The sequence below is a fragment of the Marmota marmota genome, unplaced genomic scaffold (genome assembly GCF_001458135.2).
Source record: "Marmota marmota marmota unplaced genomic scaffold, marMar, whole genome shotgun sequence".
NCBI lineage: Eukaryota > Metazoa > Chordata > Mammalia > Rodentia > Sciuridae > Marmota > Marmota marmota.
Window position 1 is genome coordinate 963435 of NW_025999897.1, and position 22907 is coordinate 986341.

Below are 22907 nucleotides of genomic sequence, written 5' to 3' on the forward strand. Positions count from 1 at the left end.
TTAGCCCCAGTATCAGTTTGCTCCATGTAAATGAGCAGGATTGGATTATCTTGCAAAGCCCTTAGCTTTTGGTTTTATGCTTTTTCAGTAAGGCAGAGATTGTTCATTGCTGAACTCAGGGGACAATAAACATTGTCACAATGCCACACAGCTAGACCTGAGAATGCAATATCTGCTCCTGGACTTGATGCTCAGGAACTCTTCAAAGGCAAGGTTGGTCTCTACCTTGCCTCTCCCAGGCTCCTCCTCCTTGCTTTCTGTGCCGTTTCTTTGATGACAGTAGAGAAGGGCTCCCCTGTTGCAGCTAAGCCTCAGGCTCTACCCTCTTTGGGACGACTCCTTCTGGATCTGACATGGCACCACTCTTCAAATTTCCCCACCCAGGCCTCCACCAGTGAGGATGCCTCTTCCCAGAAGACAGCAGCTCACTCTTGTTGAGAACCCACCACCCACAGCTGGCTAAGCATGGAAACCCACATAGCTAGGAGCCCAAGAAAGCCAGGTAGTCCTGAGAACCCAGGCCACCAATCACCTGGCCCCTTGGCCCCAAGAGGCTGTTCTGATAAGGAGCATCCACCCACTTCTTAGCCAGCCCTGAAGCGCTCCCATGGCCTCCTGTCCACTGGCTCCCAGAGCCAAGCAGGGTGGGAGTGCTGCGGGGGAGCACTGTGAGAGAAAACCACAGGGCAGGGGAGGCTGGGAAAGGCAGCCAGGCCAAGGCCCTATCCCAGCTGTCTCCTCACATCTCCCTGTTTAATGACAGCCACCTTCCTCTTCTCCCCACCTCTACTCCTGTCCTCCCGCGCCCTCTCCCTGGCACCATGTCACTTGACAACTCAGCACCATCTTACCAGAGTACTTGGGGTCACACAGCCTCCTGCACACACTCCATGCTGCATGGTGAGTCCATCTGCTGGGTGCAAGGGTCCCCCTGCCTGTGGAGGGCACAGGGCCTGGTGCTGAGTCATCAGCCTCCACAGCACATTGTGCACCAAGAGAACACCACTATCTTCCCTCCCCGGTGCTTGTCACTTTAAAGGACACGTGGTGGAAGAGACAGGAGAAGACCAACAGGGAGTATGGAGACCTGAAGTGACTTGGAGCAAGCCACTCAATCTGTCTGAGTCTAATTTCTTCATCTATAAAATGAGGGGGTTGTTCTAATCTCAAAGGCATTTTGTAACTCTCAAAGCCTGCAACTGTGAGGTTCTAAGACTCTGTTGGGATGATGCGTGATTGTTTCTGCTGATCGACTGACAGCTTGGGTCCCCAGCGGGTAGGGTGGGAGCAGGTATGCCAGCGCCCCTGCACCTCTGTAGCTGCCCCTCCCTGTACAGAACAGCCTCTCCATTCTTTCTCCCTTTCCTGGCAGCCCCCATCCCAAGCCCCAAGTGAGTCGCTGCTGACATCTGCAGCACCTACTCAAGGCGACTGCCAGGACACTCAAGCGCCCTGCACCCGCGCAGCCAACGCTCCCCCACCCCCGCAAAAAAAAAAAAAAAAATCAAAACACACACACACACACCAAAAAAAAAAACAACAACAAAAAAAAACACGGCCGGATGAAGAAGGGAAAGGACAACGTTAAGCCCATCCCTGCTGTACCAACAGCGCGCAACACTCTCTTGTCCCCTTGTCACTCAGGAGCCCAGAAAGGCCTGAGGAGGTTAGGCAGGGAAGACAGAATCAGCGACCAGGGGCAGAGGCTGCGTGACTGCAGCCAGAGGGCATCGCGGGCAGGCTCGGGCGTTTCAGCCAACTGAGGCGCGGAGGTCGTCGTCCAGCTTCCTAGAGAGCCCGCCCCAGCCCCCACTCCACCCGGTCCCGCCACCCGGGGCTGAGCCTCAGCCCCTCCCTGGCCCGCGCCCCTGCCCGGGGCGGGTCAGGAACCTCGCCTCCGCCCCGCTCCGCTAGGCCAGGGCCACCCGGGACTTTGGAGCCGAGGAGGAAGCACGGCGGGGCGGGGGGGGGGGACTGTCGGGAGGCAGCGGTGGCTAGGTTTTATAATCCGCAGGGCGGCCGCGGCGCGGGAGAAGGGGCAGCACCGCACCGCGCATCGCGCCATGGGTGCCGCGTCGGGCCGAGTCGGGCCGCGGCCGCAGCTGCTGCTGTCACTGCTGTGGTTGCTGCTGCTGTCGCCGCCGCCCACCCTGGCGCTCGACCCCGAGCTGATGCCCGGCAACTTTTCCGCGGACGAGGCCGGTGCGCAGCTTTTCGCGAACAGCTACAACTCGAGCGCTGAGCAGGTGCTGTTCTGGAGCACCGCGGCCAGCTGGGCATACGACACCAACATCACCGAAGAGAATGCGTGGCGCCAGGTGGGCGCCCGGGCCCGGCGGGGCGGGGCGGGGTTGCGGTGGCCAATCACAGGCCCGCGGCCGGGCAACGGGGGCGAGCAGCAGGCGCCAAGGGGGCCCGAGTCCTCAGTCGTGGGGCGCCGAGCCGAACCTCGGCCAGTTGGCAGTACTCTCTCACGGTCTCCGCCCATCGGGCCCTGGAGCCTTAGCACCCGCTGGGCGTATGATCCCTGCCCAACACAATTGAATGGATGAGGTTGGCTCCTCCGAGGCCGAGTCCCCCCAGGTGGCAGCGCCCAGGTATTGGGGCTGGGGCAGCGGCAGCGGCAGTCATCACAGAAAATGTTCCGATCTGCTGTGGAGCCCCAGTTCTCTGATAGCTGCCTACCACCTCCAGACATTGTTCCTGTCACGGTCCTTCGTTATCTCTAGTCCCTCGCCCCGCCTTTCTTCTGGCCCCAATTTCTGCTCCATCGCTCCCCTGAAGTAGATTCCCCAGTTCCGGACCGGAGGTCCTGGGAGCGTGGCGGGCGGGGAAGACACTGGTTTCGCAAGCTTCAGTCTCCAAGAAGGGGTCTGTGCAGGGCAAGGCGTCTGGAAACCCCTGGTTTTCCCTTGCTTCTCTAGCATCACAGCCTCCCCTATATGGTCTCCATCTGAGCTGGGTCACCCTCCCTGCCTTCCTGGTGCCCACAGGAGGAAGCAGCCCTGCTCAGCCAGGAGTTTACAGAGGTCTGGGGCCAGAAGGCCAAGGAGCTATATGATCCTATCTGGAAGAACTTCAGTGACCTAATGCTGCACAGGATCATCGGAGCTGTGCGCATTCTGGGCCCTGCCAACCTGCCACTGACCAAGAAGCAGCAGGTGGGCTTGAGGGTGGAGGCCGAGCTTGAGTAGGTGTCTCAAGTACCCCACTGTGATGGTTATGGGGGCAGCCTGGCAGAAGAGAGGGACTCTGGGACCTGGCTATAGAGAAGCCCAGAAGAACAGAGGGGCTGCCCAAATTTAGAGATGGGGTGGAAAGTTAATCTATATTAAAGGATGTATTATGGAGTAGAAAGCCAAATTGAAGGGTTGTAGCTCTGGTAGAGCACTTGCTACAGGTTCCATCCCTGACACTACACACACACACACACACACACACACACACATACACACACACACCACAGCCAAATCCACATAAACAGTAAATTTCTCCCCAAGCCAGTTTGGTTGCAGAAACCCTAGAAAGGCTGAGGAGCACCAAGGCCAGAGGATGAGAAGGATTTGCTCTCACCACACGGTGGTGCTCAGCTGGCTCTCAGGACACTTGTTCCCCTTGTGCATGCTGCCTCCACTGGTAGAGGCATGAATGAACTAGTGATCAAAAATGCCCTGTTATGCCACCTGAGTGACCTTGTTTGAGCACATCCCCTCTCCAGGTCACCGTTTCCTCCCAGCAAAGAGAGGAAGGAGTGTCTGTATTAACTCCAGGAACTGTTCATCACTAACATTTCCTCAACTCCAACTCCCCAGTACAACTCTCTGCTAAGCAACATGAGCAGGATCTACTCCACTGGCAAGGTCTGCTTCCCCAACAAGACTGCCACCTGCTGGTCCCTAGACCCAGGTACGACCCGACCCTGTCAATTCTGTTGGAGTTTCCTAGCCCTGTGACACACAGGACAGCATGTTTATCAGTTAAACCCAAGGCACTGACCTCTGGTTGGGGCTGAATTGTGCAGATGCCCCCCCACCTTGCCCTATAACCCTGCGTCTCCTGGCAAACACTTCCAGAACCCCCAGCGCTATCCCCTCTTCCATGGGTTCCTTGTCCGCTCGTAACACCACTGGGTCTTCCTCCAGTCTGCCAGTTTTTCCTTTTCATGGGCCCTCTCACTTGCCAAGAGCCCTCCTCAGGCCTTCGTTCCCTCGTGGCTTCTCCTTGAGGTCAGCTACTCCATCCAATGAGACAAGAAGATTCTCTCAGAGTTTTGGCCTCTGAATGTCCTTTTGTGTCAACCACCTTAGATATCATTTCTCTGGCCACAGAGGTCCTGCCTGGATGCTTGGGTTTACATAACTCCTATCCTGGTCCCACCAAGCCCTTGCCTGCCCTTGGTTCGGGGAATATGGTAATGTTGAGGAAGCTGATGGGCAGGTCTGTTGCAGGCTGTTGCAGATTTGGACACAGAAGTCTCCTAACTGACCCTTCTCATCTGTGTCTCAGAGATCACCAACATCATGGCTTCCTCACGAAGCTATGCCAAGCTGCTGTTTGCCTGGGAGGGCTGGCATGACGCCGTGGGCATCCCGCTGAAACCCCTGTACCAGGACTTCACTGCCCTCAGCAACGAGGCCTACAGGCAGGATAGTGAGTCTGCCTCTCCCTGTCCAGGGACAGCAGTCCTTCTCAGCTTGCAAGGCACTCTCTTCTGCTGTCCCCATTGAGCCCCAGTTCCTGAGGAAGATTGAGAAGCTGGTATGATGATTCCAGAGCCGGCCCAAGGTGTCACAGCTGGCAGAGGTGGCGTGGCCACTGTGGTCAGCATTCCCTCCTTTGCTGCTGGCTTCCTTTCCTGCTGCCGCTCCTGGCTCTGCTCCTAGCCCTGAGATGGCTCTGCTCCTAGCCCTAGCCCGGGCACTCTTTGCCTCTTCACTGTCTGAGATCTATTTTTCTGGAGCATGGTGTAACCACTAGTTAGAAACTGTAGAGCAGCAACCCCAAGCCACCCTTTCCAGCTAGCTGTCAGGTGCAGGCCTGGGGGCGGGAGGCTGGCAAAGCTGAAGCAGGGAGGTGGGGGCCTGGGCCTGAGCTGCACCCTTCCCACCCTGCTAGACTTCTCAGACACGGGGGCCTACTGGCGCTCCTGGTACGACTCTCCCACCTTTGAGCAGAACCTGGAGCAACTCTACCACCAATTAGAGCCCCTGTACCTGAACCTCCATGCCTATGTCCGCCGTGCGCTGCACCGCATCTATGGAGACAGATACATTAACCTCAGAGGGCCCATCCCTGCTCACCTGCTGGGTAAGGACCTGGCCTTGCACACAAGTCCCAGGGAAGGAAACCTGAGTGGGAGGGATGCTCAGAAGAAAAATGGGTCATCCGAATGGTATCTCGTGTGGAGTGCTATATGTTCGTTTCCCCCATGCAGAATCCCATGTGGCTGGCTCAGCACCCCCACTGGGCAGGGATCCTCATTGACATTAGCATTTCTACTTTACAAATAGGGACACCAAGGCTTAGAGTCTGCAAGGGACTTGGTATTGTTACTAATAAAGGGAAGAACTAGGAGTCAAACCAAAGGCTCCAGGTCAGAGGAGGAGGTGTCCTAGTTCTAGTTCATGCCCAAGAAAGCAAACCAGGTGGCGTGGCCCCAGGAGTGGGAGGCAAGGACCACAGCACATTCAGAAAGGACACCAGGAGCTCCTACTTGGCAGCAACCAGACCCAGGGAGCATGGAGCACACAGAGGAATGTGGGTGAGGCTGACATGTGAGATGCCTAGCCCTGAGCCAGAAAGCTGCCCTGGAGCCCCAGGATGCAGGTGCCAGAACCCAGGGTTCCACTTGGGGACAGGCATGGGCAAGTAGGTGCAGCTGAATAGGGGCCAAGTTGATCACTCTTTTCCTCCATCTAGGAGACATGTGGGCCCAGAGCTGGCAGAATATCTACGACGTGGTGGTACCTTTCCCAGACAAGCCCAGCCTTGATGTCACCAATACTATGGTGCAAAAGGTAAGCTCTGGAGTCAGGCCCTGGGAGGGAACAATGACAGGGAGTCACAGACGGGGAGGGGGCAGAAGGGTCATGTGAGGGGACAGTGTCGGGTAGAGCCATCTCTTTCTTATACCAGCCAATAGCAAGCTGGGGCCTGTAGTCCATGGTGGCAGATATGAGCAGGAGTCTATTTTCAGTGATATGCTGTGCTCCGTAAGGCAATGCTTGTGGGAAGGGAGGTCACTGAATTTAGGTTCCTGTTGTGGGCAGGGTGGATTCCTGGCAGCCAGCCCCTGACCTGTCTCTGCACCCGCCATCAGGGTTGGAATGCTACGCACATGTTCCGGGTGGCCGAGCAGTTCTTCACCTCCCTGGGGCTTTTGCCCATGCCTCCCGAGTTCTGGGCAGAGTCTATGCTAGAGAAGCCATCTGACGGGCGTGAGGTGGTGTGCCACGCCTCGGCCTGGGACTTCTACAACAGGAAGGACTTCAGGTCCAGACATGAGAGAAAGAGCATGCTGGGACTCTGGGAAGGGGGCAGCTGGGGTGCAGGCCCACCTCCACCCTCCCCTGCACTGGCTGGGACTGGTCGGTTCCAGAGCTGTCAGGCATGTGAGCCTGTTAGGCCACTTTCCCAGGCAACTTTGACAAGCAGTCAACTCTGGACCTGGGAATGGAGGAGGAAGGTCTGATTGGTGGTGGGCCCGGGCAGGATTTCCTTGTTTCCAGTCACTTTTTCTTGCCCCAGGGCACTGCCCTCCTTGGCCCTGTCCCTCAGGTGCCAGCCTCCACAGTGCTCTGACCTCTGCCCTGTTCTTCACCTTCATCCTTCCCCTCTCCAAACCCCAGGATCAAGCAGTGCACACGGGTCACGATGGACCAGCTGTCCACGGTGCACCATGAAATGGGCCACGTGCAGTACTACCTACAGTACAAGGACCTGCCCGTCACCCTCCGCAGAGGTGCCAACCCTGGCTTCCACGAAGCCATTGGAGATGTGCTGGCGCTTTCAGTCTCCACTCCTGCACATCTGCACAAAATTGGCCTGCTGGACCATGTCACCAATGACACAGGTATAGGGGGTTGGAGAGACCAGCCTGGCCCCTAATAAAACCCCATAGCAGAGCCTCACCGGCAACAACCGAGTGCCCTTCTTATTTCTGCCTCGTGGACCCAGGTCAGAGCCTCGAAGCCCACTCCCAGCTCAACACTCACCAAGAGTCCTCTTGCTAGCAGGGCCCCAGGTTTCTGGATTTACCTTCTCTGTACCTGCTCAGTCTTGCCTCCCTCTAGCTTCCCCCAGGCCCACCTTGCCTTAGCTGGGCTCCCTTCTCCCCCGACCTCTCCTGTGTCATGTCCCAACAGAAACTGACATCAATTACTTGCTAAAGATGGCACTGGAAAAAATTGCCTTCCTGCCCTTTGGCTACTTGGTGGACCAATGGCGCTGGGGGGTCTTCAGTGGGCGTACCCCCCCTTCTCGCTACAACTTTGACTGGTGGTACCTTCGGTGAGAAGAAGGATAGGAAGAGCCTGACCCCAGTCCCCTTCCCACCCTCCCGCCTCCCTAAGTCTTCTCTCCTCCTGTCTAATGGTGTCTCAGTCCTCCCACCTCCTGTCTTCTCCCTTCCTGTCTAAAACTCCCTCCTCTGGGAAGTCTTCCCCACTCCTCAGAATGGGAAAGGGATGAGGGGAGCCTTTTCTGCAAACCCTCAGGCAGCCTGTGTGCAACCCCTGGTCCTAAGACCACTTCACCATCTCCTTCTAGAACCAAGTATCAGGGGATCTGTCCTCCAGTTGTCCGCAATGAAACCCACTTTGATGCTGGAGCTAAGTTTCATGTCCCAAATGTGACACCATACATCAGGTAAGCGTGACCCTGTCCCTCCTCAACTCTGTCACTCCTTCACTCCCTGCTCCTTCTCCTATGATCCTAGCTGCCCTGTCCCCAGGGCATGTCCTCTCATTCTTCTAGACGCCCAAGGTCCCAGGATTAGAATGGCCCTCACCCTCGCCCTGGGTTTTGTTCTCCCTTCCCTCCCCCCAGAACAGCCCCCAATCCAGCCTCTGCCCTGAAGGACTCTGGATGGTGCCTGGGCCAGGGGTCCCTACTCTGACCCCCCACATTTCCTCTAATGCCACCCCATGTCTATAGGTACTTTGTGAGCTTCATCCTGCAGTTCCAGTTCCATCAAGCCCTGTGCAAGGAGGCAGGCCACCAGGGCCCACTGCACCAATGTGACATCTACCAGTCCACCAAGGCGGGGGCGAAGCTCCGGTGTGTGGTGGGAAGGGTCAGGGCAAGTGGGAGGCTGAGGGGAGAAGCTGCAGAGGGTGTGTCTGCAAGCAACTGGCTGCCCAGGTCTTTCTCTTTCTCTCTCATCAAATATTTATTAAGTAGACCTTCAGTTGCCATGCGGAAAGGCAGATGTCCCCTGCTCCCCTCACAGAGACCCTAGGTACTGGAATCTTATTGCCACTCTCTTGCAGCCAGTAGGAGGCAGGTGGGCATTTGGGGGGCTGTCGTGGACCCTGGCCTGCATTCCCTGTGCCCACGGTGCTCAATCTGCCTGACAGGTCGCTGCTGCAGGCAGGCTCCTCCAGGCCCTGGCAGACTGTCCTGGAGGACCTGGTGGGCTCAGCGGCCCTGGATGCTCAACCACTGCTCAACTACTTCCAGCCAGTCATCCAGTGGCTGCAAGAGCAGAACCAGCGGATGGGCGAGGTCCTGGGCTGGCCAGAATATCAGTGGCGCCCGCCATTGCCCGACAACTACCCAGAGGGCATCGGTAAAGCCCCGAGTGAGGGTGGGCTGGGGCTAAGGCGAGTCCTGGACTCTGGCTGTGGTCCAGCCCCAGGCTCCTGGTCAGCTTCTTCTGGCTAAGTTCTGGTCCTGTTCTGGGGTGTTCTGTGTTATCAGCTCATCAGCAGGGCCCTGCAGTGGGGATGGGCATATCTTTTCTCTAGCATCCGAGAGAGGGTGTGCCCAGGCCTGAGGGCTCCAGGAGGCAAGCTGGCCAGGCACACTGCTCTATGAGGTCACACTGCAGACTCCACTCTTATTGGCCAGGGGTGGTGGCTGCAAAGCTCTGCTCTCCTGCTGCCATGGGCCAAGGTTGGGCTGCTCCAGGACTGCCCAACCTCCTCTTCTTGCTGCTCTGCTGTGGGCACTTCCTGCTGGCCCCCAGCCAGGCAGCCACCCACCAAAAGACAATCAACTGGGGGGCAACCAGCCAGGCAACAACCAGAAGCACAGACAAGCTGAGGACCACCAGCCAAACAATTCAGAGCCCAAGTGGGACCCCCAGGAGAGGGGCAGGGCTGGTGGGGGGCGATGAGGAGGCAGGGGCAGCAGGGCAGGGGCTCAGGTAAAACTGCACCCTGGACAGGGGAAGGGGAGGCTTGTCTGTTTCCTTCTGCTGTGTCCCACAGACCTGGTGTCAGATGAAGCTGAGGCTAACAGGTTCGTGGAGGAGTATGACCGGGCATCTCAGGTCGTGTGGAACGAGTATGCTGAGGCCAATTGGAACTACAACACCAACATCACCACAGAGAACAGCAAAGTACTGGTAGGAGCCACATGCCCCCACTTGTGCACGAGCCCAGACACACAGACACATTCACACATCACACAGCTACACTCAAGGCACGCACAGCACAGGGCTGCCAGAATCTGTTTAAAATCCTTCAAAATGATACGCAGTTTCAGATTTGACAGGCATGTCCTCAACACCTGAACAAAACTTCTTCACTAACAGCAGGGTCGGGTAACAGAGACTGTCATCAGTCATACATAAATAAGCAATGCCAGAGTCCCTTTTTAAGAGAGTGAATGCCCGTTTGCCACCACCCCAAGGGCTCACTCTCCACCACCGTTGTTCCTGCCTTCGAGCCACCAGCCTTGGTCCCTGACCACAGAGAACTAGCATTGCTTGGGGTGCCAGCCAGGTTCTTGGCACATGGCATCTGTCGTCTCATCCATTACTCATCAGCCTTGCAATATTGGTGACCTTCTTCCTATTTCATAGGTGGGACCCTGAGGCTCAGGGAGGTCACAGAGCTAATAGCAAGCTGCCTTCATCCGAATGGCCTTTAAGACTCCTGCTGGGCCTCCCTTCTCCACCCCTGCCAGGACTCCTCTTGCTCAACTGTAGATGTCGTTTGAGGGGCACATACTGCATCCAGGATGTTGTCAGACAGCCCAGATTGAGGAGGGTCTTTACAGGCCAAGGAAGCAGCTTGGTCCATCCTCTTGCCCCACTCCCCATAGTGCCTCTTGCCCAGAGTTTGTTTACTCCAAGGCTCCAGAGCCTTCTGACATCTCCCCTCTGCCCTTAGCTGCAAAAGAACCTGCTGGTGGCCAACCACACCCTGAAGTACGGCACCTGGGCCAAGCGTTTTGATGTGAACAACTTCCAGAATGCCAGCACCAAGCGGATCATAAAGAAGGTTCAGGACCTGGACCGGGCAGTGCTGCCCATGAAGGAGCTGGAGGAGGTGTGTGACTGTGGGCATGGGGTGGAGGCTCCCAGGGGAGTGAGCCCAGCCCAGGGTCTAGCCTTCCCACTGATTTTTCCTCCTTAATTTGTCAAGCTGTGACACTGTGTGTCCAGAGGCACCAAGTCCAGAGGCCTTTGGGGAACACTCTCCTCAGCACCCCGTGACCCATGGTGCCTGGCACCAGAGCAAAGGAGTCCCCCTCACTGTCCCTCTTCTTGCCTCTGCAGTACAACAAGATCCTGCTGGACATGGAGACCATTTACAGTGTGGCTACCGTGTGCCACACCAATGGCACTTGCCTGCAGCTGGAGCCTGGTGAGAGCACCACTGGGAGGATGAGAGAGAGACAAGGGCCTGGTTTGGCATGGGGTTGGGTGCTGCCAGGTGAAGGGGAAGTCAGGATTGAACTCACTTCCTGCTGTCCACCAGGGTGGTTTCTCGGCCCTGCTTAGAACCAGCACCTGCTTCAACCTTTGCCCTAATTCCCTGCCCCTCTGCCCCCTGCCTAAGACTCTCCTGAATCCTTTCCTCTCTCCCTCCACCCCTCAGAGCAGCAGGGTCTCCAATTTGTGTTTGGGGGCTTGGACTCCCAATAGGGAGGAGAGTCATGGCACTCCATGACACTGTCCCTGGGTGATCCTACCTGTGTCGTGTCCCTACCTTCTCTGACATTCTTGGGCCCCTCCCCCCAGCACTTGTCTGATAAGGAAACTGAGGCTGGAGCAAATGAGTCACAGTCATACAATCGCTAGAAGCCCCAGACTAGGACCTGGCCTCCAGGTCCTGGCCTTCCTGTCACCCCTTCTCCACCACTTCACGCGGCACAGGCGGAGACGGGCTCAGCAGCCCCTTCTTCCTCTCTCCTACCACCTGGTCCCTTGAAATGGCTCACTGTGGACCCACAGGTGCCTGTGCAGATTCCCCGTGGGCTCCCTCCCCACCCTCCCTTTCTAGGGTTGGGGAGCTAGAAACATAAACATTCCTCATGAGGAATCTCCACCCAGAAATGGTTTCTTCCTGGCCCCAGCCCAGCTCCCATGTTAAAACAATGACGAATACAAGGGGAAATGGAAAATAAACAGGAGAGAGAAACAGTTTTCCCAGGACAGGGTTTGACCTACAGGTGGTAGATGTGGGTACACACGCAAAGCAGGGGGCGGGTATGCGCCTGTGCGTGTGCACTTATGGAGAAGAGTGTTCAAAGGAGTGTGGCACCCCCCCACAAGGCAGCTCCTTGATCCAGACCTGGGCTATCAGGTCACCGACACAGTAAAAATAAGAAGCCCATGAAGGCCACATCTCCAGTTCACATCTCCAGTGAGCAGAAGTGAAATTTTCAAAATATGCCTTTTTTCAAACAAAGCTAATGGAATTTATTTTCTCTGTGACAAGTGGATATCATATAGCATGTTCCAAATTAGGGAGAGAGAGCACAAGTCCAGCAGTGTAGGTTCAGGGAGCAGCAAATGCCTTCAGCCTCCGATCTCAGACCAGGGCCAGAAGGAAGGTGTCCATCTGGAGCTTCAGGACTGATGCCCCAATCTGATGTCACACCCTCACCCATACTCCATGTTATACAATCAGGAAGGCTGCTCGCTTAGTGACACAAACCCAAGGCGTCCACTTTGGGGACACTTGGACAGTTCTTTGCACTTTGAATATCTTCATGGTTACTCTTATAAAGTCCAATCCAGTATTAATTTGTGAAGGGTGCCCTGGACCCTCTGGGGGACAGAGATGAGGAGGCACAGTACCTCCTCAGAGGCCACATGCTCCTGTCCTATTTCCACTCCCCTGGAGGGCCACTTCTGCATGAGGAGCTGTGGCCCTGGAGTCTGGTGCCTTTGGTTTGTGCCTCAGTCAAGCCACTTCCCGGCAGGGGGACCTGGGCCCATCACCAAACTGCTTGTGTGGAAGGAGGGACAAAGCCATCCCTCGCAGGGTTGTTGAAACGCATAGGTGCCCGAGCACACAGCCCAGGTGGGCACCGTGTGAACTCCTGGTGATCAGCTCTCATTCTCTCCCTGCTTTCAATAGACTTGCTGTCTGAACAGTCACTTCCACAGGATCTCACTGGTTTTATTCTAAAATTCTATGACCAAGTTTATCTTATAAGCAGACGAGAGGTGAGCCAAGGACAGAGGGCTTAAGTCACTCAAACCCTTCTACCCTAGAATTGACAAATGTGATGGCCACCTCCCGGAACTATGAAGAACTGCTGTGGGCATGGAAGAGCTGGCGGGACAAGGTGGGGAGAACCCTCCTCCCTCTCTTCCCAAAGTACGTGCAACTCACCAACAAGGCCGCGCAGCTCAACGGTGAGTTCCTCTGGCCAGAGCAGCAGGCCCTCTGGTCCCCAAGAGAAGAGACTGTAAGCCCGGGGAAAGGTGGGCCCTGGAGGTGGCAGGGAGGTGCTGGTGTGGGAAAGCCTGGCCTTGTCCCCTGTGCAGGTTACCTGGATGCAGGGGACTCATGGAGATCTATGTATGAGACGCCATCACTGGAGCAAGACCTGGAGCGGCTCTACCAGGAGCTGCAGCCGCTGTACCTGAACCTGCACGCCTACGTGCGCCGCGCCCTGCACCGCCACTACGGGGCCGAGCACATCAACCTGGAGGGCCCCATTCCTGCCCACCTGCTGGGTAAGGCCACAGGTCCAGCCTCAAGAGGGGGGAGATGGGCAACATAGGAGGGTTTGGGGGCATGGCTGGTCCAAGGGCAGAGAGCAGACCAGGGGAGTGACAAGACTTGCACCTTGGGGAGGGAAGCTGGTCAAGGCTGGAGTGAAGTGGGGACTTGGGGGAACTCCCTGGTTGCAACTGGGTGCTAAATTGGTGGGTGTGTGGGGAAGGGAATGGAACCCCAGCCTGGTGCTTGTCAGGCAAGCGCCTCTACCATGGAGCTTCTCCTCCAGCCCTTTTGATGCCACAGTTGCTACACACCCTTGTTGTGCAAGTCTCTGTGGATGGGACAAGTTCATGACCTTGTGAGGGGCAGACCACATCTCCTATCATGCCTCATGGCAGCAAGATCCAGGGAGCAGGCTGGGGCTGTAGCTCAGTGGCAGAACCCTTGCCTAGCATGTCTGAGGCACTGGGTTCCATCCTTAACACCACATAAAAAATATACATATATATAAATAAAATAAAAGCATGCTGTCCATCTACAACTATATATTTAAAAAATTTTTTAAAAAAAGATCCAGGGAGAGAGGAAGGGCTGGAAGCAGGATTGGAGAGGCCCCACACACATGAGCAGAGCCTTAAAGATGAGAGGTTTGGGCAGATGGAAAATAGGGTGGGAGGTCAGACACGGGATCTGAACCAAGAGAATTAGAGCCGAGAAGAATCCTGAGAATGTAGAACCACCTCAACTTTCAGACCTTCAGTTTTCAAGGTTTACAAACTCAATGTGCCCCAAACATAGGAAGGAAGCCGTGGGAGACAAAAAGGGAGGGCCTGGAGAGAGGTAGAGGCTGCCAGTTTTCTGTTCCCTTTGGGTCACTGGGGACAAGCCTATGTTGTTACGAGTGGAAATGCCAGAAAAGGCCATAGACCACTTAGAAGTCATAAGGGAGACCCCCGAAGGTGGTCCAGCGCTCTAGTTCCCATTCAGCCCAGAGACTCATGTAGCTCAAGGGACAGCACTCCTTGTTAACCTCTCTGGTGAGTGGATATAAGCTCAATGACTCAGAAACACAGACCCTAGGAGGGAAATCAGTATGTCCAAGGTGGCCAGGGGCCTGGCAGACCTGGGGCTTGGAGCTCAGCTCCCCTGCACCCCCCAATCAGCAAAGTCACCAGGTGCCAGTGCACTCACATTCTCTCCCCTCCACCACTCACTCACTCTCTCCCTTGGCTGGGAAGACTCCTGCCTCCGCATCTATTTTTTCAACTTCCGCTCATTCTGAATTGCTTCTTTTTCTCCAATCCTGGAGCACGGAGCACTTTTCTTACCCTAAGCTCAGAGGTGTTAGCCTCTCCCAAACGAGACAGCTGGGTTTTGCCAGAGTTACTGACAGGCGCCCTGCATAAACTGACCTCAGGAGATTAAAAAGGGACCCAGCAGGGTAGCTGGTCCACAGTGTGGCCTATCAGCCTTTAAATCAAGCCCCAACACTTAGAAGCTGTGGAGCCCGCCCCCCCAAGCTGGTTACTTAACTCTCCAGCCCCAGTTTCCTCTGCAGTGCAATAAAAATCATAACAGTACCTGGGTGCAGGCAGGATTACAAATCAGTCCACACAATGTGCTTGGTACGATGGTCAGAAAGTGGTGGCCGTGTGGGCATAGATGTCCAGGGACCCATAGCTCTCTGATTTGTAGGTTCACTGTTCCTGAATGGTCAAGACACCTTGAGGGGCTGGGGGTGTAGCTCAGTGGTAGAGCACTTGCCTTGCATGCATTAGGCACTGGGTTCAATCCTCAGCACCACATAAAAATAAATAAATAAACATTATCTTAATAGTCTGTGTCAATCTACAACTAAAAAAAAAAAAAAAAAAGACACCTTGATACCCTGATGACCATCAAGGTCCTCACCTGTAACCAGTAAAGACCTTGTGGACTGGAGATGAGATTGGAGATGATGTATGCCAAATGCCCAGCACAATTGCAAACAGTGGGTGCTCAAGAATGGCTTCTATAATTGGATAATTGGCAGTACTGGGATCTGGTTCTTTCTTCCTGCAGGATGGTGTGGAGCCTAAAATCTCACATCTGTTTCCTCTCTCTACCATCTTTTCCTGCCTGCCTCCAGGGAACATGTGGGCTCAGACCTGGTCCAACATCTATGAGTTGGTAGCTCCCTTCCCATCAGCCCCCAAGATGGACGCCACAGAGGCCATGATAGAGCAGGTATGCACAGCCAGGGCTTTCCCGCTCCATGGGCTGCCCTGGGGCAGAGGGGAGGGAGGCCCCTGGCCAGGAAGGGAGAAAGCCTCGGATTCAGGAGTCTCCTCCAGCTTGGTGCTCCCCCAGCACTACCTGCCCTGGCACACCCTCTTCCCAGAGCCCCCAGTTTGGACAGAAGTCCCTCTGCTTTGCAGGGCTGGACACCTAGAAGGATGTTTAAGGAGGCCGACAATTTCTTCACCTCCCTGGGACTGCTGCCTGTGCCCCCCGAGTTCTGGAACAAGTCAATGCTGGAGAAACCAGCCGACGGACGGGAGGTCGTCTGCCATGCCTCAGCCTGGGACTTCTACAATGGCAAGGACTTCAGGTCTGTCCAGCTGGATCTGGGGCAGGGGGGTTACCCTGAATCCAGGAATAAGGAGATGAACCAAATCAAGGCTGCACGGCCATTCCCTTATCTGAAGTGAGAAAGAGGGACAGGGACAGTTTGGGAATGAATTTAGGACCAAGGGTCAAGACAGGGTGGGCCTGGCTCCAGCTCAGCCTGGCAGGTAAACTCCATCCCCCAGATGAGGATCTTCTCAAGTACTGGCCAACTCTGTCAGCACGGCCAGTTGGGAGTGCGTAAGGTCCCAGTTCTGAGGGTTAGCCCTGTGTGAGCCACCCCACTTCCCTTGCTCCAGGGTGGCCCCGACGACACACAACTGGCCCTCCCACTGGGAGCAGAGGTGGCATGCAGGGAGAAAGACACATGAGGACACACAGACCCTCTCTTACCACTGACAGACCAGACGCTGCCTTTACCAGGATGGGGTCTTAGTTACCCGCTGCTGCAAAACAAACCGCCCCAAAACCTAGTGGTATAAAACAACTGGTTGATTCTGCTTAATATTTTATGGGCCATAAATTCAGGAAATTCACAGCAGAAATGGCTTGTCCCTACTCCACAGTGATGGAAACCTCCATTGGGTACTTTTTTTTTTTTTTTTTTGTGCTGTGGATGGAACCCAGGGCCTTGCACATGCTAGGCAAGCGCTCTACCACTGAGATACAGCCCAAACCCAGGTGGGGTAATTTTAATGGCTGGGATAGCTCATCTGAGGCCTTCTGCCCAGACCTAGGTTCTGGCTGTAGTCTGAGATCCTCAGAACTTCCCCATGTGGCATGTGTAGGGCAGAAGGTTCAGCGCACGCGCACATGTCAGGTGCCTGGTTGGGATGGCTAAACGGCAGGGGCTGGTCAGGCATCTCTGTCCTGGCTGGTTTGAGTTCCCTCCAAGTGTGGCAGTCTCGGGTAGGCAAACCTGGAGGCTGGCATCCCCCTGCACAAAAGTAGAAGCAACCAGGACCCATAAAGGCTAAGTCCAAACTGGCAGAGAGTCGCCTCTGGCATGTTTTATTGGCTAAAGCAAGTCCCAAGCACAGCCCCAACTCAAGAGAAGGGAACAAAGACCCTACTCCTTGGTAGAAGTGGCAAAGATCATCTTCTCCGGCTGATGAAGTGTCCCTTGTGAGAGGAGTAGACATAGAGTCTAGAAGCAAACCATCCAGGGCTCACTGGGCTGCTGGCCGTGGGCCCTTTAGAGGCTTAAGAACTGCGGTAGACAGGGTGGAGGAGGCGAGAGCTCTTGTGGGAAATCCTTTAAGAGAGGCAGTCAGAGGAGAAGTAGACAGCCCCAACCTCACTGTAACCCGAGTTCTGGGGAACTCCTGCCCCCTCCTCTGATGAGCAAGATGGAAAAGTAAGATGAGCCTGAAATGAAAGACTCTTGTTAGAGCTAAGAAAGAAGTTTCTGCAGCTGAAATTGGCTCATCAAAGAGAACAAGGGAGTGTCTACAGAAGGAGCTGGAACCTTCTAGCTTGGACAGCTCTATAACCGTCCTTCAGTGCTGGCCATAAGAATTCTTTAAGTGAACTGGGTGCTGGCGTTGGGTTGTAGGAGACAAGGAATAACCCAGGCACTGGTGTGTCCTTCAGGAAGCCCCAGTCTTGGGAGATGAACATGAGTACATGGGAAGCCATAGGACACACATTCTAGAAAGTATACAACGGAGAGTCTCACTGCCTCTAGAGCAAAGACTTTGTACCATCAGAAAGCAGCAGACAGCGTGGGCTGGAGTTATTCAGGAAGGTTGGAGGCAGAGGAATGGCTGGAATGACTTTACTTAGGGACTTCCTGCCCTCAGATTGCCCTCCTCTCAGGCTTTCTTGACTTCCGACACATCGTGCTGTGCTCCCTGCACACAGCAGTGACAGCTCTGCTCTGTGTGCAGCCCGCACTGCAGTCCCTTTGCCTCAGGGCTTCTCACCATCCCTGTTCCGACACCCTCCCTCTCCACCCCTGTGTGTTCCCAGGATCAAGCAGTGCACCACTGTGAACATGGAGGACCTGGTGGTGGCCCACCACGAAATGGGCCACATCCAATATTTCATGCAGTACAAGGACTTGCCTCTGGCTTTCCGGGAGGGCGCCAACCCTGGCTTTCATGAGGCCATTGGGGATGTGCTGGCCCTCTCAGTGTCTACCCCCAAGCACCTGCACACCATCAACCTGCTGAACAGTGAGGACAACAGCTACGGTAAGAGAGAAACCGACGATCCCAGTGGGCTCAGGGCCAAGAAGGGGCAGTGAAGGCCGGAGGTGGGAAGGAGCACTTGGCGGCCTGAGGGTAGAAGGACCAGGATAAAGCAATGGGGAAGAGGGGAGCACCAGGAGGGGACAAGCGAGAGGATGGAACACACTGACCACCCCAAGGACAGGACTCAGGGCCCAAAGAGGTATGGCGCCCCTGCTCCCCTCCGCCCACCATGCCCATCAGGGCCAAGTTGCTAGGCCGTGACAGGCCCTGAGGCTGGACTCCCTTCCCTTGGCAGAGAACGACATCAACTTTCTGATGAAGATGGCACTGGACAAGGTAGCCTTTATCCCCTTCAGCTACCTCATTGACCAGTGGCGCTGGAGGGTATTTGATGGAAGCATCACCAAGGAAAACTACAACCAGGAGTGGTGGAGCCTCAGGTCTCGGATACTCCAGCGGGCTGTGGGCCGGAGGGGTCTCTGTGGCATCTGTGTCTGCCTGTGTATGTGCAGATGTGCCAATGGGATGTGTGTGCACGAGCACAATGGGGGTCACAGAGGGTGGTTGTGCACAGAGGCACAGAATGCAGGAGCACAGGAAAGAGGTAGCCCCAGGTACAGAGACTGTCCTTCAAGTCAAAAATGCCGGCCTCTCCCCCACCTTGGTTCTGCCCACTCTTTCTTTCCAACATATCTTCCCCTTTCACAGGCTGAAGTACCAGGGGCTCTGCCCCCCAGTGCCCAGATCTCAAGGTGACTTTGACCCAGGGGCCAAGTTCCATGTTCCTGCCAGTGTACCTTATATCAGGTAACAGGGGAGGGGAAGAGGACACACCACAGGAGCTGAACATATTGCCACTGGTACATTCTGAGTTGACCTGAAAGATCCTTCTATACTTTAAAACTCAGGGTCAGAGACCCAGGTCACTTGGGAGGCAGGGCTGTCAGGGCTGTGATACAGTCGAGGTCTTGGGGTCAAAGCTTATATCCATGACTTGTTTCCTTGAGTGACTTCCTCAGTCTCCGAGCCTCCACGTGTTCACCGTGAATCCCATTTCACAGGACAGCCGCAAGGGCTCACTTCTGAGTGTACTTTCCATTACACAGCTGGTGGCCATGGTCCACCATTGTTAGATGCTCTTAAGTGGACTGCGTCAGTCTGTGAGTCACGCATCCAGAGCATGAAGGTGCCCAGTGGAGCCCCTTTCCGTCCACGTGCTACAGGAGGGCACTCACTGAAAGTGAGGAAGGATGGGTGTGGACTTTGGAGCCTTCCTGGGAGGTTGAGGACTGGGGAGACCTCAGGGTGTAGTTCCAGGTCTCCTTGGGCCAAGTGGCCCAGGTCACCAGAAAGTCAAGACCCCAAGGGCATAGAGGGCATCCTGGAAGGTCTGTGACCACCTCTCATCCTTGCCTCCTGTGGTCTCTGGAAGCCCAGTGAGGGCAGGCCCTGCCCACCTTTCCACCCTGGCACCATACCCAGGTATGTCTGTCTCCCAGAGCCCAGGAAGGGAGAGAGCACCTCACCTGCTCAGACGCACCAGAGGGCAGCAGAGGACAGGAGCAAGGAGACACATCACTGGGACACATCAGACAGGCCTGACCTGACAGTGCCCCAGGGATGACCGTTAGGGAGGGGCCTCCCCCTGCCTACTAGAGTCATTTCTGGTGTTCCACATTGGTGCTCACCCTCACCCCAAGGTCAGCCATGTCATGGTCAGTTTCCCAGATTAACATGGACAATTAACCCAGCAGGAGTGGGCAAAGGAGACTTGGCTGTTCTCAAGAAACACATTTCACATTCTGGCCAGCAGCCTGAGCAAAACACTCTGAGGAAATGCAAGGAAGGCGAGTGGCACATGGTTTGTGCCCAGCATTCAAAGGGCAAGGACTCGCTGCTGGTCATGACGTTTAAAACCTCTCTAGACTCGGCAAGTTTGCTCTGGCCTTGACCGGCAAACTTCTACCAGGGAATCCCACTGCTTGGATCAGACCAATCAGGCTGGCTTACCGGACTCACCTGTCCTAGGGGAACCCTGTGACCCATTGAGCCTCTGCTTGCGTACACCCCAGGAAGGGAGACCTAACTGCCTCAAAAGCAGCCTCCCAAGTCTCGAAAGGGCTCTTCCCGGAGCCTTCTCCCCTGAGGCTGTCCCGGGAGCCCCTTGGAGTAGGCATAGGGGAGGGGGAAGGTGCCCTAGACGCATGTTGGGAAGGGGCTCAGACAATTCAGAAGGTGAGTATAGGCTCCTCCTGACATCCCGACTGCATCCTGTTCTGCTGGGTCCCGTGTCACAACTGTCACAGGGAGAGAGAGCGGGGGCCTCAGTGGCGCAGGCACCCTGGCTCACGCTGTGCCTCCCCGGCTCTGCTTCCCTCCACTCCAGGTATTTCGTCAGCTTCATCATCCAGTTCCAGTTCCACGAGGCACTGTGTCAGGCGGCGGGCCACCAGGGGCCCCTGCACAAGTGTGACATCTACAAGTCCAAGGAGGCGGGGAAGCGATTGGCGTGAGTGTCCTCTGGCTCTCCTTGGATGGTTTCCATGCTCTGGGCTGCTCTCCTCTGCCTTGAGGAGTCCACTGGGTCTATTGTGGGTCACCTGCCATTTTGTTCTTGAGCTGGACACTCCCAGCTGGAGTCATCACACCCTTGACTTGCCACCTGCAGTGGGGAACTGGAGCCCTAGGCCTGCCCACCCTCCCTCCCCTTCCCGAGACCTGCCTAGGCTCCCCCCCCACCCACCGCCAGCCTAGGAGGGTGGGAGAGGGATGTGGAGAAGGATATCAGACTGGGGCAAGAGGGGCTGGATCCTTCTGACTCAGGTTCCCTCTCTGGTATCTCTCCCAGGGAGACCATGAAGCTGGGTTTCAGTAAGCCATGGCCAGAAGCCATGAAGTTGCTCACAGGCCAGTCCAACATGTCGGCCGCCGCCATGATGAGCTACTTCAAGCCACTGATGGACTGGCTCCTCACAGAGAATGGGCGGCATGGGGAGAAGCTGGGCTGGCCGCAGTACAACTGGACACCGAACTCTGGTACCACCACCCACCCCACCCACCCCACTTGCAGCCCCAGGCCCCACCCCCAGAGGCTCCCACAGGGCTGAGCCCCTCCCCAGTCCAGGCAAGCTCGAACCTGACCTCAGAGTAAGGACAGGGAAGCCAGAGCACGTGGTCCCCGCCTGCCCGGTGCCCTGCCCACCGCCTTGTCTCCTTGCTTCCTCGCCCAGCTCGCTCAGAAGGCATCCTCTCAGACACCGGCCGCGTCAACTTCCTGGGCATGAACCTGGAGCCACAGCAGGCTCGTGTGGGCCAGTGGGTGCTGCTCTTCTTGGGTGTCGCCCTGTTGGTGGCCACCGTGGGTCTCACCCAGCGGCTCTTCAGCATCCGCCACCACAGCCTCCACCGGCCCCACCGCGGGCCCCAGTTCGGCTCTGAGGTAGAGCTCAGGCACTCCTGAGATCACCAGGCAGGGCTCAGCCAGCCGGGGAGTGTCTCAGGAGAGACTTGGGGACATGGTGGGTGGGCTGAGGACACACCCCAGCCTGCCTTCCACCTCCTCCCCCCTCTATCTGCCTCCTCTCTGTCCTCCAGAACACCAGCCACCCCAGCACACCCCCGTTCTCCAGGCACCCAGCCATCTAAGGTGGACCTGCTCCCCAGTCTTTCTGTGAATTCAATTAAAAGTCCTGCCCTCCCCATCTGAGTCTGTGTCCCTCATGGAGAAGACAGGGATAGAGACAGACCACTCTCGTGTCTTTTGATTGTCTAGTAGGTCCCTTTCCTGGGTTGCTTCTTCCGTTGTCCACCAAGACCCCCTGAGAATCCCCAGAGCTCTGGTCCCAGCACTCCCCAGCCACCCCCCTCCCTCCCCACCAGCCATGGCAGCCAGCCAATGTCCTGACAGACAGGGGACACTCACCTTGGAAGACTCTGGGAAGCACAGGGGGAACAGACCCTCTGGGCTTCCAGCCTCATGTCCATACAGGGGGCCTGTCCCTGCTCAGTGCTGCTCCCTGCCCTAGTGGTTCCCATGGATGACCAGGTTCTCTAGAAGGAAGGCTCCTGGCTCCTGGGGGGCCAGTACCCGAGATGGGCCTGATTCACTGAGGATGCAGAACAGCCCAGTGGTCACCATGGGCTCCTGCCTATTCCAGCTCTGTGTCCACTTTTTAGAGTGGACAGCCTTGGTTCCCAGACAGCTGCTCAGGCATTGCCAAGATGGGAAGGGTCCTATAAACGCCTGGAGGGCAGTGGTGGTGGCCATGCAGGGGCTCACTTGCCCGCGGCCCGATGCTCATCCTCCCAGCCCACAGGCCCTCACCCTGAGCAGTCCCGCTGGAGGCCTCTGTGAATTTGGGAGTGTCGATTTGAGGGACACTTTTATAACTTTTATCTACATGTTTGTGTAGAAAATTTGGAAGACTAAAGAAAATAAAAGCCCTTTATAGCAACATCAAGAAATGAGCAGTCTTGACGTTCTGGTGTCTGTCTTTCCAGTCCCTTTCTTCTCCACAAATATTTGAAATCGGGGTCACACTGTATTGACACTTTGTATACTTTTTTTTTTTTAATTGATATAACTAGATCAGCTTTTCAGATATCAAAACACCAAACTAGAGCTTGGCCAAATGGAAGTTGGTCAGGTTTTTTGAGCCAAGAGTTTCCATGGCCAGTCTGATTTTTGTTGCTATCTTGACCCAAGCAGGGTTTGCCTCCAATTCCTGTGTCTCAATGACCTTGGTCTACAGCTTTTGCTCCCCAGTCCCCAGGGTCGTGTGTGTGTGTGTGTGTGTGTGTGTGTATGTGTGTGTGACAGGCTTGGTTGTGCAGGCCTCTTCCGTGGGGCAGGATGTGGAGTTGAGGCATTCTGAATCTGCAGGAGGGTGGAAGTTTACAATTCAGGAGGACAATGGAATTTATAAACATGCCCTCTAAATAGTTCCAAGTCTTCTACCATCAAAATCTGCTTTAGTTA

The 22907-nt window shown here is 55.7% G+C and overlaps 1 protein-coding gene across 4 annotated transcripts; it reads left to right on the plus strand.

The window, feature by feature from the left end:
- The first annotated feature begins 1975 nt into the window (after positions 1–1975).
- On the plus strand, positions 1976–22393 carry LOC107158322 (angiotensin-converting enzyme). Of its 4 annotated transcripts, XM_015504788.2 has the most exons (25): positions 1976–2318; positions 2994–3161; positions 3813–3906; positions 4507–4650; positions 5116–5307; positions 5920–6017; positions 6320–6492; positions 6849–7072; positions 7365–7509; positions 7768–7866; positions 8155–8277; positions 8577–8788; positions 9432–9568; positions 10338–10496; positions 10727–10814; positions 12674–12817; positions 12950–13141; positions 15256–15353; positions 15545–15717; positions 17706–17929; positions 18225–18369; positions 18638–18736; positions 20316–20438; positions 20778–20965; positions 21160–22393. In XM_015504788.2, the coding sequence occupies exons 1-25, from the start codon at positions 2064–2066 to the stop codon at positions 21387–21389; spliced, it is 3927 nt and encodes a 1308-aa protein (XP_015360274.1). In that variant the 5' UTR covers positions 1976–2063; the 3' UTR covers positions 21390–22393. The 4 variants fall into 4 exon arrangements, with proteins under 4 accessions (XP_015360274.1, XP_048654083.1, XP_048654084.1 ...); XM_048798126.1 differs by lacking the exons at positions 1976–2318; positions 3813–3906 and having other exon boundaries at positions 3023–3161; XM_048798127.1 differs by lacking the exons at positions 1976–2318; positions 2994–3161; positions 3813–3906; positions 4507–4650; positions 5116–5307 and adding an exon at positions 5651–5826.
- The last annotated feature ends 514 nt before the right edge of the window (positions 22394–22907 follow it).